Raw genomic sequence first — 13,667 nt, 5'->3', positions numbered from 1 at the left:
AGGTGGACTCCAGGAGTTGGTGATGGACAGGGAGGCCTGGTGTGCTGCAGTTCAAGGGGTTGCAAAGAGTCAGACATGACTGAGTGACTGAACTGAATCAGAATATTAAGTATTTGTTGCTCTACTAGATGAATACTGCTAAGGGGTGGGGAATGTCCTCCAAGAATTAAAATGATAGATTAACTCTAGCAATAACCTGGTACAATGTACTCTGGCAGATGTTGGTTTTCAGTTATGTGATTCACTTAAACGAATAGTGTAAACTTAAAAGAGCAATGTCCCTGAACCCTGTTGACTACAAAGTAGCAACTGGGATGGAAACCAATTCATTTTTGAGGTATAGATCTCAGCAGAAGATTTGACCATTACTAGGAAGACAACAGGGCTTCCCTGGTGGTAAGAGAATGGTAAGAGAATCTGCCTGTAATGCAGGAAATCTGAGTTCAATCCCTGGGTTGGGAAGATCCTCTGGAGAAAGGAATGGCTACCCACTCCAATATTCTTGCCTGGAGAATTCCATGGACAGAGGAGCCTGGTGGGCTGAGTACATGGGGTCACATGACTGAATGACTAACATTTTCACTTTTCACAAAGATGGCAAGTACTCCTATGATTCCCATTTATTAGTCTGAATGGATTTTACCATGTTCAAGGAAGGACAAAGGGAACAGGAAAAGCCCACAAATCTGATTTTAATGAAAAGGTTGCTGAATAAGGAGAGTCATAAAGGAAGAGGAAAACAATCACATTCACACAACACCCTCTTAATGAATCATTCTGCATACTTGGCAGAATGCAAAAAAATAGAGCATCTATGAAATAGAAGCATGAGGCCATAAACAGAACAGTGTGAGGTTAGAAAAAATGGAAAAGATATCAAGAGTGCTGATGAACTGATAGATTTTTAAGGAAGCCAAAATTTTAAGTAGGAAAATAAAAACTCAAGTTGAAGATTCACCTTATATGGCAGAATATAATCAGTGGCTTGGAGGCCAAACTTGAATAGGGGTTATACTGAAGTATAACATAAACTCAGTGTAACATGCATAAGTGTACAGCTTGATGAAGTATCACAGAATAAGCAGATGCATGTAACTACCACCTGATCAACAAGCAGAATATTATTAGCAATGTAGTCACCATGTTCCACTCCTCTCCAGAGATAATCACTTCCTGGCTTTTTTGCATCACAAGTTGGCTCGTTATTAAAATTTATGAAAATCAAATCATACAGTAAGTATTGTTTGGGTCCAGTTTCTTTGCTTCAACATTGTTTGTGAAATTCATCTACACTGTTAAATAAGCTGTGGTGTGTTTTTTCTTTGCCACATAATATTCCATTTTGGGAATATAACCTCAATTTATCTATACTATTGATAGACACTTAGGTTGTTTATACTTTAAACCTATTACAAATGAAGCTGCTATAAACATTCTTGTACATGTATTTTAGTAAACTTATGCATGCATTTCTCTTGAGCATATACCTAAGACAGTTTTAGGTCACAGGTTTACTCTAACTTACTATACATTGCTAATCAGTTTTCAGAAGCAGATGTACTAATTCACACTCACATCAACACTGTCTGAGAATTCCATTTGCTTTTCATTCCCTCCAACACTCGGACTGTCAATTTTCTTACGGTAAAAGTGTGAAAATTTATGGTAAAAGTGTGAAAGTGTTAAGTCACTCAGTTGTGTCCGACTCTTTGCAACCCCATAGACTGTATGGACTGTAGCCTGCCAGGTTCCTCTGTCCATGGGATTCTCTAGGCAAGAATACTGGAGTGGGTTGCCATGCCCTCTTCCAGGGGATCTTCCTGTCCCAGGGATTGAACCCGGGTCCCCTGCATTGTAGACATTCTTTACCATCTGAGCCACCAGGGAAGCCAATTTATGGTAAGTGTATACTATCTCCCTGCAGTCTGAATTTGTATTTCCCAAATGATTAATGGGGGCCTTCCTCTTTTATAAAATAGTTTTTCAAGTCTTTTCCCTGTTTTTCTATTGTGCTGCCTTTTCTTTTTATTTACAGCTCTTTGCACACTCTGTAGACATGTTCTTTACTAAGTACCACAAATATGTTCTTTCACTCTGTGTGTGTGTGTGCTCTGAGTCACTCAATTGTGTCCAACTCTTTGAGACCCCATGGACTGTAGCCCCCCAGGCTCCTCTCTCCATGGAATTTTCCAGGCAAGAATACTGGAGTGGGTTGCCATTTCCTATTCCAAGAGATCTTCCTGATCCATGGATCTAACCTGAGTCTCTTGCATTTCCTGTATTGGCAAGCTTACCTTTTCAAATTCTGTTTAGTAAAAGTCCTAATTTTAATGTAGCCCACTCTAAAAATCTTTTCCTTTATGATTACTGCTTTTTGTTTCTGGTTTAAAAAAATATTTGTTTATTCCAAGGTCATAAAATATTCTATGTTATATCAATATTATAGATGTTTTATTCTATAAATTTCACTTTTTACCCTGTAAACTTTGCCTTTGATTATAGTGTGAGGTGGGTGAGAACTTAACTTTCTCTCCCACAAAGATATCCAACTGTTCTAACACCATTTCTTTCTTTTTAATTAATTTAATTTTGGCTATGCAGGGTCTTTGTTGTTGCACAGATTTTTTTCTCGTTCCAGAGAGTGGGGCTAGTCTCTAATTGCAGTGCATGGGCTTCTCTTGTGGAGAACAGGCTGTAGGGTGTTTGGGCTTCAGTAGCTGTAGCTTGTGGGCTCTAGAGCACAGGTTCAATAGTTGTGGCACAAAGGCTTAGTTGTTCCACAGTATGTGGGATTCTCCAGGACCAGGGACTGGACCTGGGTATCCTGCATTGGCAGGAATATTCTTTACCACTGAGCCACCAGGGGAGGCCCCCAACACCATTTCTTAGTAAAAGTATTTCTCCATTACTCTGCAGTGCCATCTCTACCGCAAATTGAAGTATATTTGTGTCTGTATACCCATTCTCTTCCATCAGTCAATCTGTCTATCGTTGCCTGTCTTAATCACTGCAGATTTGTAATAGTCTTGATAAAAGGTTGACTGCACAAAGTCGCCTCCATCTTTGTTCTTTGAGATTGCTTTGCTTATTTGGTGACCTTGGCATTTCCATGTAAAATTTAGTTGTCAATTTCTAAAACAACATGATATGGCTTTGACCAGGATCTGTTGAATCTACAAATCAATTTTAGAGAGATATGACATATTTAAAATATCAAGTCTTCCAATCAAAACAAAACTGGTATAACCTTCCATTCATTCATTTATTTCTCTAAATAAAGGCTTTCTAGTTTTGTGTAGAAACCTTATTATAACTTCCACGAGACGGAGAAGTCTCTTGAGAGTCCCTTGAACTTCAAGATCAAACCAGTCAATCCTAAAGGATATCAGTCCTGAATATTTATTGGAAGGACTGATGCTGAGGCTGAAGCTCCAGTACTTTGGCCACCTGATGCAAAGAACTGACTCACTGGAAAAGACCCTAATGCTGGGAAAGACCGAAGGCAGGAGGAGAAGGGGACGACAGAGGATGAGACAGCTGGATGGCATCACCAACTTGATGGACATGAGTTTGAGCAAGCTCCGGGAGTTGGTGATAGACAGGGAAGCCTGGCATGCTGCAGTCCATGGGGTCGCAAAGAGTTGGACACGACTGAGCAACTGAACTGAACTGATCTGCATTTTTTAAATGTCACTACAACTGGCATCTTTTTAAAAACATTTCAATAAGTCATTTTTTATATTGACCTTATATTCAACAATCCAGATGACTTCATATACTAATTCCAATGGTTTATATCCCAAATTCTGTCATGTTCTCTAAACACATGGCATGCTGTCTGTGAATAATAATCACTTTTATCTAATAAAAGACGGAATAGAAGCAGTGATAGTAAGCATGACTGGTTTTGTTCCTGATATGAGGGGGAAAGCTTTCAGTATTTCACCATTAAGTGTAACTGGTTATGTACATTTCTTTTTTGTAGATACCCTTTCTCAAGTTAAGGAGATTACCCTCTAGAGGTCTTTTTTTTCTTTTTAAATCATGAGCAGTCAAATATTATCAAATCCTTTTTTCAATGTTTAAAGACAATCATGATTTTTCCTTTATTCTGTTACTTTAATCTTTAATATCAACCTGCTTTGCATTCCGAGAGTTTTAGTCATATCTAATTATTGTTAATATCTATTACTAAATTCAGTCTGTTAATATTTTTATTTAAGATCGTGCATTTATGTTCATGAAAGAGATTTGTTTTTAACTTTTCTTTCTTATAGTGTATGGTTTGGGTATCAGGATTCTTCTCACCAGATAAAACCAGTTAGTTTTCTCTCTTTTACTATTATCTAGAAGAATGTGTATGAGACTTCATTGTATAGAGAAGTCACCTGGGCCAGAGTTTTCTTTAAATAGGGTTTTAAATTATGAGTTCAATTTCTTCAATAGATACAGGACTAATGAGATTTTTATTTCTCTGTACATTAACTTTGTTAAGTAGTCTTTAAAGATACTTGTTCATTTCACATATTTTTCAAATAACTGTCATAAGTTGCTTATAATATCTTATTAGCATTTTAATGTCTGTTGGATCTATAGTAATACTTCTCTTTCATGTCTAGCACTGGTTTTGTGTTTCCTTTTTCACTCTTTCACCAGTCTTGCTAAGAATTTATCAATTTTATTAGTGTCTCAAAGAAGCAACTTGACCTTTTTAATCCTCTTTATTACATGTTTCTTTTCTATATTATTAATGTCTGCTCTCATCTACTGTTTCTGTCATCTACTTTCTCTCAGTTCTTTTCTAACTCCTTCAGATGGATACTTTGAGAATACTGACGTTACTCTTTCTTATTTTGGATGTACACATTTGAGACTATAAATTTATAAAATCTGTATCAGAAAAATATACAACAAATTTTGAAATATTGTTATTTTCATTATCATAGGATTAAAACATTTCCATTATGAGTTTTTCCTTAAAAAATCATCTTTTAGAAGTGTACTGTTTAAGGCCTCCCTGTAGCTCAGTGGTAAAGAATCCACCTGCTGCCAATGTAAGAGACATGAGTCTGATCCCTGGTCCTAGAGAATCCCACATGCCATGGAGCAATGAAGCCTGTGTTCCACTACTATCAAGCCTGTGCTCTAGAGTCCAGGAGCTGCAACTCCTGAAGCCCAAGCATCTTAAGAGACTGTGCTCTGCAATAAGCGAAGCCACTGCAATGAGAATCCCGTGCACTGCAATTAGAGCAGCTCCCCTTCACCGCAACTTGAAGAGAGCTCATGCAGCAAAAAAGATCCATCGCCACTAAAAATAAATAAATAAATAAGATTATTTTTTAAAAAGAAGTGTACTGTTTAACTCCCAAATATTTAGAACTTTTCCAGCAATCTTTTCATTACTGACTGCTACTTTTAATTCCATAACGATCAGATAATATGTTCTTTATGATTTCAATCATCTGAAATTTGTTCATTTGATGTATGGCTAATAGTAAGGACAATTTTAGCCAACATTTCATTGGTATCCAACAAGAGGGTACACTGGTGGTTGTTAGGTGCAGTCTTCTATATGTCAATTGGGTCAAACTCCTTAATCACATTGGTAAATCGTCTATATTCTTACTAAAATTTTGTCTGCTTGTTATATCAATTACTAAAAAGTATTAAAATATTCCATCATGATTATAGATTTGGGTCTTTTTAAAAGCTGAGAAGTTGCTAGAAAAGTAGGAGAGCAACTAGGAAAGCTAGGTATCGATGACAATCCAGCTCAGGTTGGTAAAAATGAGTTTATAGAGATAGTAATATGTCCAAAAACAATTCTATCCATCTGTGTTCCATTGGCAACAGCAAGGAGAAAGTGGACAGGCATAAGATTATTCAGGAAAGTATGTCTATAGCATGTGTACCATAACATCAGTTCTTATATGAGTTCATTCCCCTCAGAGTATATAAACTGATGATTCTAAAGTATTCATTTGGTCTCATATGAGTTTAATCCTTGTGAGCCTTGACCCAAGACATTCTTTGTGTTATCCCGCTAGTCTTAAAACAGCTTTGCACTTCCCAACTGCTGTCTTCAAATAAATAAGTGACCACTGAGGACCTATAAGCCAGACATAAAAAGACAAAAATCGTAGTTTCACTTACATGAGGTACCAAGAACAGGCAAATTCACAGAGAAAGGAAGTAGAACAGAGGTTACAAGGGGCTGGGAGGAGGGGGGAATGGTATGTTATTATTTAAGGGATACAGAGTTTCAATTTGGGATGATGAAAAATTATGGAAATGGACAGTGGTGATAGTCATACAACATTGTGAATGTACTTAATGCCACTAACTTGTATGCTTAAAATGAGTAAAGTGGCTAAATTTTATTTCATGTGTAGTTTACCACAATAAAAAAAATTTTTTTTAAAGTAAGAAACTTCTGCTTCAGGCTATGTCTAAAGGTGACTAGGAAATGGAGGTGAAGGAACAGCAAAAGGGTAGAGCTATAGTTGTTGTTCAGTTGCCCAGTCGTGCCTGACTCTTTGTGACCCCATGGACTGCAGCACACCAGGCTTCCCTGTCCATCACCAACTCCCAGAGTTTGCTCAGGTTCATGTTCATTGCATCGGTGATGCCGTCCAACCATCTCTTCCTCTGACGCCCTCTTCTCCTTCTGCCCTCAATCTTTCCCAGCATCAGGGACTTTTCCAATGAGTTGTCTGTTCGCATCAGATGACCAAAATACTGGATCTTTAGCTTCAGCATCAATCCTTCCAGTCAATATTTAGGGTTGATCTCCCTTAAGATTGATGATTTGATCTCCCAGCTGTCCAAGGGACTTTCAGGAGTCTTCTCCAGCACCAGAGTTCAAAGGCATCAATTTGGGGGCATTCTGCCTTCTTTACAGTCCAGCTCTCACAACCGTACATGACCACTAGGAAGACCACAGCCCTGACTATATGAACTTTATTGTCAGAGTAATGTCTCTGCTTCTCAACACACTGCCTAGGTTTGCTATCGCTTTCCTGCCAAGAAGCAGTTGTCCTCTGATTCCACAGCTTCAGTCACTATCTAAAGTAATTGTGGAGCCCAAGAAGAGGGAATCTGTCACTACTTCTGCCTTTCCCCCTTCTATTTGCCATGCGGTAATTAAGCCGGATGCCATGATCCTAGTTTTTTTGACATTTAGTCTTAGAACTGTAGTTCAGTTCAGTTCAGTTCAGTTGCTCAGTCATGTCCGACTCTTTGTGACCCCATGAACTGCAGCACGCCAGGCCTCCCTGTCCATCACCAGCTCCTGGAGTTTACTTAAACTCATGCCCATTGAGTCAGTAATGTCATCCAGCCATCTCATGCTCTGTCGTCCCCTTCTCCTCCTGTCCCCAGTCCCTCCCAGCATCAGGGTCTTTTCCAGTGAGTCAACTCAAGTCTTGTCTGACTCTTTGTGTCCCTATGGACTGCAGTATGCCAGCCTCCTCTGCCCTCCAATGTCTCCTCGAGTTTGCTCAAATTCACGTCCACTAAATTGGTGATGCTATCTAACCATCTTATCCTCTGCCACCCTCTTCTCCTTTTGCCTTCAATCTTTCCTAGCACCAGGGTCTCTTTTAGTGAGTTGGCTCTTCGCATCAGGTAGCCAAAGCATTGGAGCTTCAGCTTCAGCATTAGTCCTTTGAAAGAAAATTCAGGGTTGATTTCCTCTAGGACTGACTGGCTTGATCCCCTTGCTGTCCAAGGGACCCTCAAGAGTCTTCTCCAACACCACAATTCAAAAGCATCAATTCTTCATTGTGCAGCCTTCTTTATGGTCTGACTCTTATGTACAATGGCTACTGTACATAATGTACAATGGCTACTGGAAAAACCATAGCTTTGACAATTCAACTCTGTCGGCAAAGTAATGCCTCTGCTTTTTAATATGCTGCAAAGGTTTGTTATAGGTTTTCTCCAAAGCAGCAAGTGTGTCGTTTAATTTCATAGCTGCAGTCACTGTCTGCAGTGATTTTGGAGCCCAGGAAAATAAACTCTGTCCCTGTTTCCATTGTTTCCTCATCTATTTGCCATGAAGTGATGGGACCGGATGCCATGATCTTAGTTTTCTGAATGCTGCATTTTAAGCCAGCTTTTTCACTCTCCTCTTTCACTTTCATCAAGAGGCTCTTTCCTCTTTGCTTTCTGCCATAAGGATAGTGTCATCTATGTATCTGAGGTTATTAACATTTCTCCTGGCAATCTTGATTCTAGCTTGTGCTTCATCCAGCCTGGCATTTCGCTTGATCTACTCTGCACAGAAGTTAAACAGGATAACAATATATAGCCTTGACATACTGCTTTCCCAATTTTGAGATGGTCTGTTGTTCCATGTCCAGTTCTACCTGTTGCTTCTTGACCTGCATACATGTTTCTCAGGAGGCAGTAAGGTGGTCTGGTATTCCCATTTCTGTAAGAATTTTCCACAGTATGCTGTAAGCCACATAGTCAAAGGCTTTAGCATAGTCAATGAAGCAGAAATAGATGTTTTCCTGGAATTCTCTTGCTTTTTTGATCATTCAACATATGTTGGCAATTTGATCTCTGGTTTCTCTGCCTTTTCTAAATCCAGTTTATACATCTGAAAGTTCTAGGTTCATGTATTGTTGAAGCCTAGTTCGAAGGATTTTGAGCATTACCTTGCTAGCATGTGAATTAAGGGCAACTGTGCAGCAATTTCAACATTCTTTGGCACTGCCTTTCTTTGGGGTTGGAATGAAAACTGAACTTTTCCAGTCCTGTGGCCACTGCTGAGTTTACCAAATTTGCTGGCATATTGAGTACAGCACTTTAATAGCATAGTTTTTTAGGATTTTTAACAGCTTAGCTGGAATTCTATAACCTCCACTAGTTTTGTTTGTAGTAATGCTTCCTAAGGCCCACTTGATTTCACACTCCAGGATGTCTGCCTCTAGGTTTGTGACCACACCATCATGGTTATCTGTGTCATTAAGACCTTTTCTGTATAGTTCTTCTGTATGTTCTTGCCACCTCTTCTTAATATCTTCTGCTTCTGTCAGGTCCTTCCCATTTCTGTCCTTTATTGTGCCCATCTTTGCATGAAATATTCTCTTGGTATCTCTAATTTTCTTGAAGAGATCTCTAATCTTTCCCATTTAATGTTTTTTAAGTGAGGTAAAAATTAACTTTAAAAACTGCCCTAAGAATAATGAGAAGAGATCTGCTAATAGTTATATGTTTGGGGGACATTAATTATTTAATTCAGAGAGACTTGACAAGAAAAACAGATTATTTACAATTCCTGGTTGCCTTATTTAGTGGTTTAATCAGATAACTGCTAGTTTTATAAATATCTTTTAAGCATGATGATTCCCAAATAATTAGTCAATACAAAATAAAATGATCCTTAAAGCTTCCTACCTTCATTTCCGAATTTTGTCTTTCCAAATAACATGTATGTATGTGCTTCGTTGCTCAGTCGTGTCCGACTTTGTGACCCCATGGACTGTAGCCCACCAGGCTCCACTGCCCATGGAATTTTCCAGGCAGGAATACTGGAGTGGGTTGCCACGCCTTTCTCTAGGGGATCTTCCCAACCCAGGGACTGAACCCAGGTCTCCCACACTGCAGGCGAATTCTTTACCATCTGAGCCACCAGGGACCAAGAATACTGGAGTGGGTAGCCTATCCCTTCTCCAGCGGATCTTCCTGACCCAGGAATCGAACTGGGGTCTCCTGCATTGCAGGTGGATTCTTTACCAGTTGAGCTACCAGGGAAGCCCAATAGAATGTATATAAACTTTAAAATAAATCTTGATCTTGATGTCTCTGGTGTTAAAGTTAAGGTTTTAATGTGTCCTCAAAAGATAGGTTGAAATATGTATCCCTCAGAGTGTAGCGTTATGTAAATTAGGTAAAGATGCCTATCTGGTGTAGGGTAGGCTCTTAAAGTGATTTTAACTGGTATCCTTATAAGGAGCTTCCCCGGAGGCTCATAAGATAAAGAATCCGCCTACAATGCAGGAAACCTGGGTTCAAATCTCTGGGTCAGGAAGGTGCCCTGGAGAAGGAAATGGCTACCCACTCCAGTATTCTTCCCTGGGAAACCTCATGGACAGAGAAGCCCGGCAGGCTACAGTCCATATGGTCACAAAGAATCAGACATGACTGAGTGACTAACACTTTCACTTATAAGAAGAGGGAAATTTGGACAGAGACACAGGGGAAGGTGGCCACGTGAAGATGGAGGCAGAGACTGAAGTTATACCGCCACATGCCAAGGAATGCTTGAGGCTACCAAAAACTGAAAAAGCAAGAAAGGACTCTCCTGTGGGAGAGTTTCAAGGGAACACGGCCCTGCTGGCACCTTGATTTCAGACTTCTTCTAGCCTCTTGAACTGTGAAAGAATATATTTCTATTATTTTAAGCCATCTAGTTTGTGATAATTGTTATGGCAGCCCTAGGAAACTATTGGGGCCTCCTTAGTGGTTCAGTGATAAAGAACCCACCTGGCAATGAATGAGACTCAGGTTCAATCCTTGGGTTGAAAAGATCCTTTGGAGAAGTAAATGGCAACCCACTCCCAGTATTATTGCTTGAGAAATCCCAGGGACAGAGGAGCCTTGTGGGCTACAGTCCATGGGGTCGCAAAAGACTCAGACATGACTTAAAGACTAAATCACAAGAGACTTTTTATCTTATTTAATACTCTCTTGGCTCCCATATTTCTTGGGTTACAGAAAATAATTATGTATTAGAATTTCTAAAGATCTTGTTGCAGCGAGTTCTTTACCACTAAGCCATCAGGGAAGCCCCATAAATGCACAATAGGGGTAATATTACTCCTAGAGAGGCAAAAATTGACTCTTGGGAGTGGGAAAAAAAACAACAACTCGGTTATTAAAATACTTTGTGGCCCTCCAAAGCTCAATTCTATCCAAAAAATTCTTACTCATTAGTACTTAATTTCTCTCATTAGGGAGAAATTTAATTAATTTAAATTTTCCTTAGGGACAATGATAATAGGAAAGAAAGCTGAGAAACACAAATCTATACTTTATTCTGAAGCAGCTAAATCTGAGGAAAGAAAATGATGAAATAATCTCAGTGTTTGGAAATAAGAAGTAATAGATGTTCTAATTTTTCTAATGCTCTAATTTTCTTCAAGAAGAAAGGCTAGGAAATGGTAGCCCAAGAATTTCAGAAGAATGTGATATCTCTTTTCCCCATGTAAAAGCAAGATCAACAAATTTTATTTTTAAGGCAATTATTGCTTCTGAAACAGATAAGGATGTCAGAAAGCATCAGTTAACTAAGGGATGACTGCTCAGCTTTATTCTAATCAGAAAATCATGTTGTTTGGGGCAAACGAACTGCCTTCAATCCCAATATCTTTCTCACGATTTTTCCCCTTTTCAGAAAGGAATATCTTTATCCATATGTGAAATCCCTTTTTCTGTCCTATTATCTTGTATAATTTCCACAGACAAATTGCTTTCCTTTCTCCACTCTATTTGCATAGGGAAAAAGTGAAACAACCATGATGTCAAGAAAAGTCAAATGACTTGGGCTTGCTCCAAACTATCAAGAAATGAGTAGCACAACACAGGTCTCTCTGCTTTAAGACCAGGCACTTTCAACCATAATTTATTGGTAGTGTGCCTACGTTTAGATTCTGTAATTGATTTCTTCCTATTAGAGTGCCCTAATCAACTGTGTGTCTGCCAAACTTATTAAAAATAAATGAGAAAACAAAAAGAAAAGATAATCAGCTTCTAAAAATGGGCAAATAAAAAATAGGCATATTAAAATCACATGAAAAGTTAAAAAGAAAGAAAATTTCCTATAATAAAAAAGCCATAAAAAGCAAGAACAGTTTATGGAAGATGTTAATAAATGATAAAATACAAAATTAAGCTGCTTTTTTATGGTAAAAGACAATTTTTCTGTATTTAAACTAAAAGCTTCAAAACCAATTTTCAAACATTGATTAGAATATTAAGAAAAAGTATTCATAATAATGTGATAAAAACATTTGAATATTAAAGACAATGACATGTGTTTTCACTGCATAAAATGTTAAAATTATTTGTCTACTTTAATAGTGCATTCATTCAGTCAATTGCTATGGAAGATCAATTCCTTATATAAATCACTTCTTCAAATCCACAAAACTCATATTCAGTCATTTAGTTAAGTTTGGCAAATTTTCATCAGAAAATTCCACATCTCCAACATTAAAGGTTTTCCCTGGTAGCTCAGATGGTAACGGAGAAGGCAATGACACCCCACTCCAGTACTCTTGCCTGGAAAATCCCATGGACGGAGGAGTCTGGTAGGCTGCAGTCCATGGGGTCGTGAAGAGTCGGACATGACTGAGCGACTTCACTTTCACTTATCACTTTTATGCGTTGGAGAAGGAAATGTCAACCCACTCCAGTGTTCTTGCCTGGAGAATCCCAGGGATGGGGTCGCACAGAGTCAGACACGACTGAAGTGACTTAGCAGTAGCAGCAGTCAGACGGTAAAGCGTCTGCCTACAATGTGGGAGACCTGGGTTCGATCCCTGGGTTGGGAAGATCCCCTGCAGAAGGAAATGGCAACCCACTCCAGTATTCTTTCCTGGAAAATCCCATGGACGGAGGAGCCTGGTAGGCTACAGTCCACAGGGTCACAAAGAGTCAGACACGACTGAGCGACTTAACTTTCCAACATTAAAACTTGAGGCTACTAATTAATAGTAACCATATAAATACTCAGTATTAGTGCTAAATATGGCTTGCTAAGAATACTTAACCAGTCTATCATAATGATCCTTTGTTGCCAAGAGAAAACAAAGTTTTTCAACAATGTTTGAACAGAAATGATCCTTGAATCATTCTAAGAGAGGTAACATATGTACACCTATGACTGGTTCGTGTTGATGTTTGACAGAAAACAACAAAATTCTGTAAAGCAATTGTCCTTCAGTTAAAAAAATAAATTTTTTAAAAATTAAAGAAAAAAAAGCAATGGGGAACTATAAATACCAATTATAAATAATGATGGGGAATTATAAATAATAGGGAAAATGCTTTTTTCTTGTTACATTTTTCTGTTTAAAAGTATTTGCTGCTTTAGTAAAAGTTAAAAAAAAAGAAATGATTCTTGAATCCTAAAATTCCATAATAATATTAGATGTTATATGTGCTTTATTTTAAAAAATTAATCAAAGAAAATGAAATCAAATATCTACAGAAGCTATAAATTTTACTTACATATTCAGGTTTTAGTTTTTTATCTCCTCCTCTCACAGCCACTTTCTCTAGTTTATCTATAATGGGCCCAATCATTTCCTCATCTTTAAGCTGAAGCTCTTCATGTATTATTTCTATATCTCGAACAGGATCTACACTTCCTTCAACATGTGTGATATCATCATCTTCAAAAGCACCTAAAATAAATTAAAGCAAAGCAATTCAATAAACAAATAACACAGAAGGTCATTATTAGAGTGAGTCAAGATTCCTAGAAGGTTAACAATTTACTCAAATTATTCTGAATTCTTACAAGTAAGACAGAGTATTTTTTTTTCTGATTTCATATTATTTAGGGCACTATCAGTAAAATAATAATTCAAGAGCTTCAACATTTCAAAAACTGATTGAAATAAATAAAATTATGATTTTTACAGAAAGAAAAT

At 38.0% G+C, this 13,667-nt stretch overlaps 1 protein-coding gene across 2 annotated transcripts in view; it reads right to left on the bottom strand.

Moving 5' to 3' along the window:
• The window catches only part of OLA1 (Obg like ATPase 1), a 166,029-nt gene that overhangs the window by 63,981 nt on the left and 88,381 nt on the right, over positions 1-13,667 (bottom strand). For both annotated transcript variants that reach the window (XM_070476003.1, XM_070476004.1), the window contains exon 5: positions 13,243-13,418. In XM_070476003.1, the coding sequence (XP_070332104.1) occupies positions 13,243-13,418 (176 nt within the window). The remainder of the gene's footprint in view (positions 1-13,242; positions 13,419-13,667) is intronic.

Source organism: Odocoileus virginianus, chromosome 13, assembly GCF_023699985.2.
Source record: "Odocoileus virginianus isolate 20LAN1187 ecotype Illinois chromosome 13, Ovbor_1.2, whole genome shotgun sequence".
Taxonomy (NCBI): domain Eukaryota; kingdom Metazoa; phylum Chordata; class Mammalia; order Artiodactyla; family Cervidae; genus Odocoileus; species Odocoileus virginianus.
This window is presented reverse-complemented; position numbering and strand designations above follow the sequence as displayed.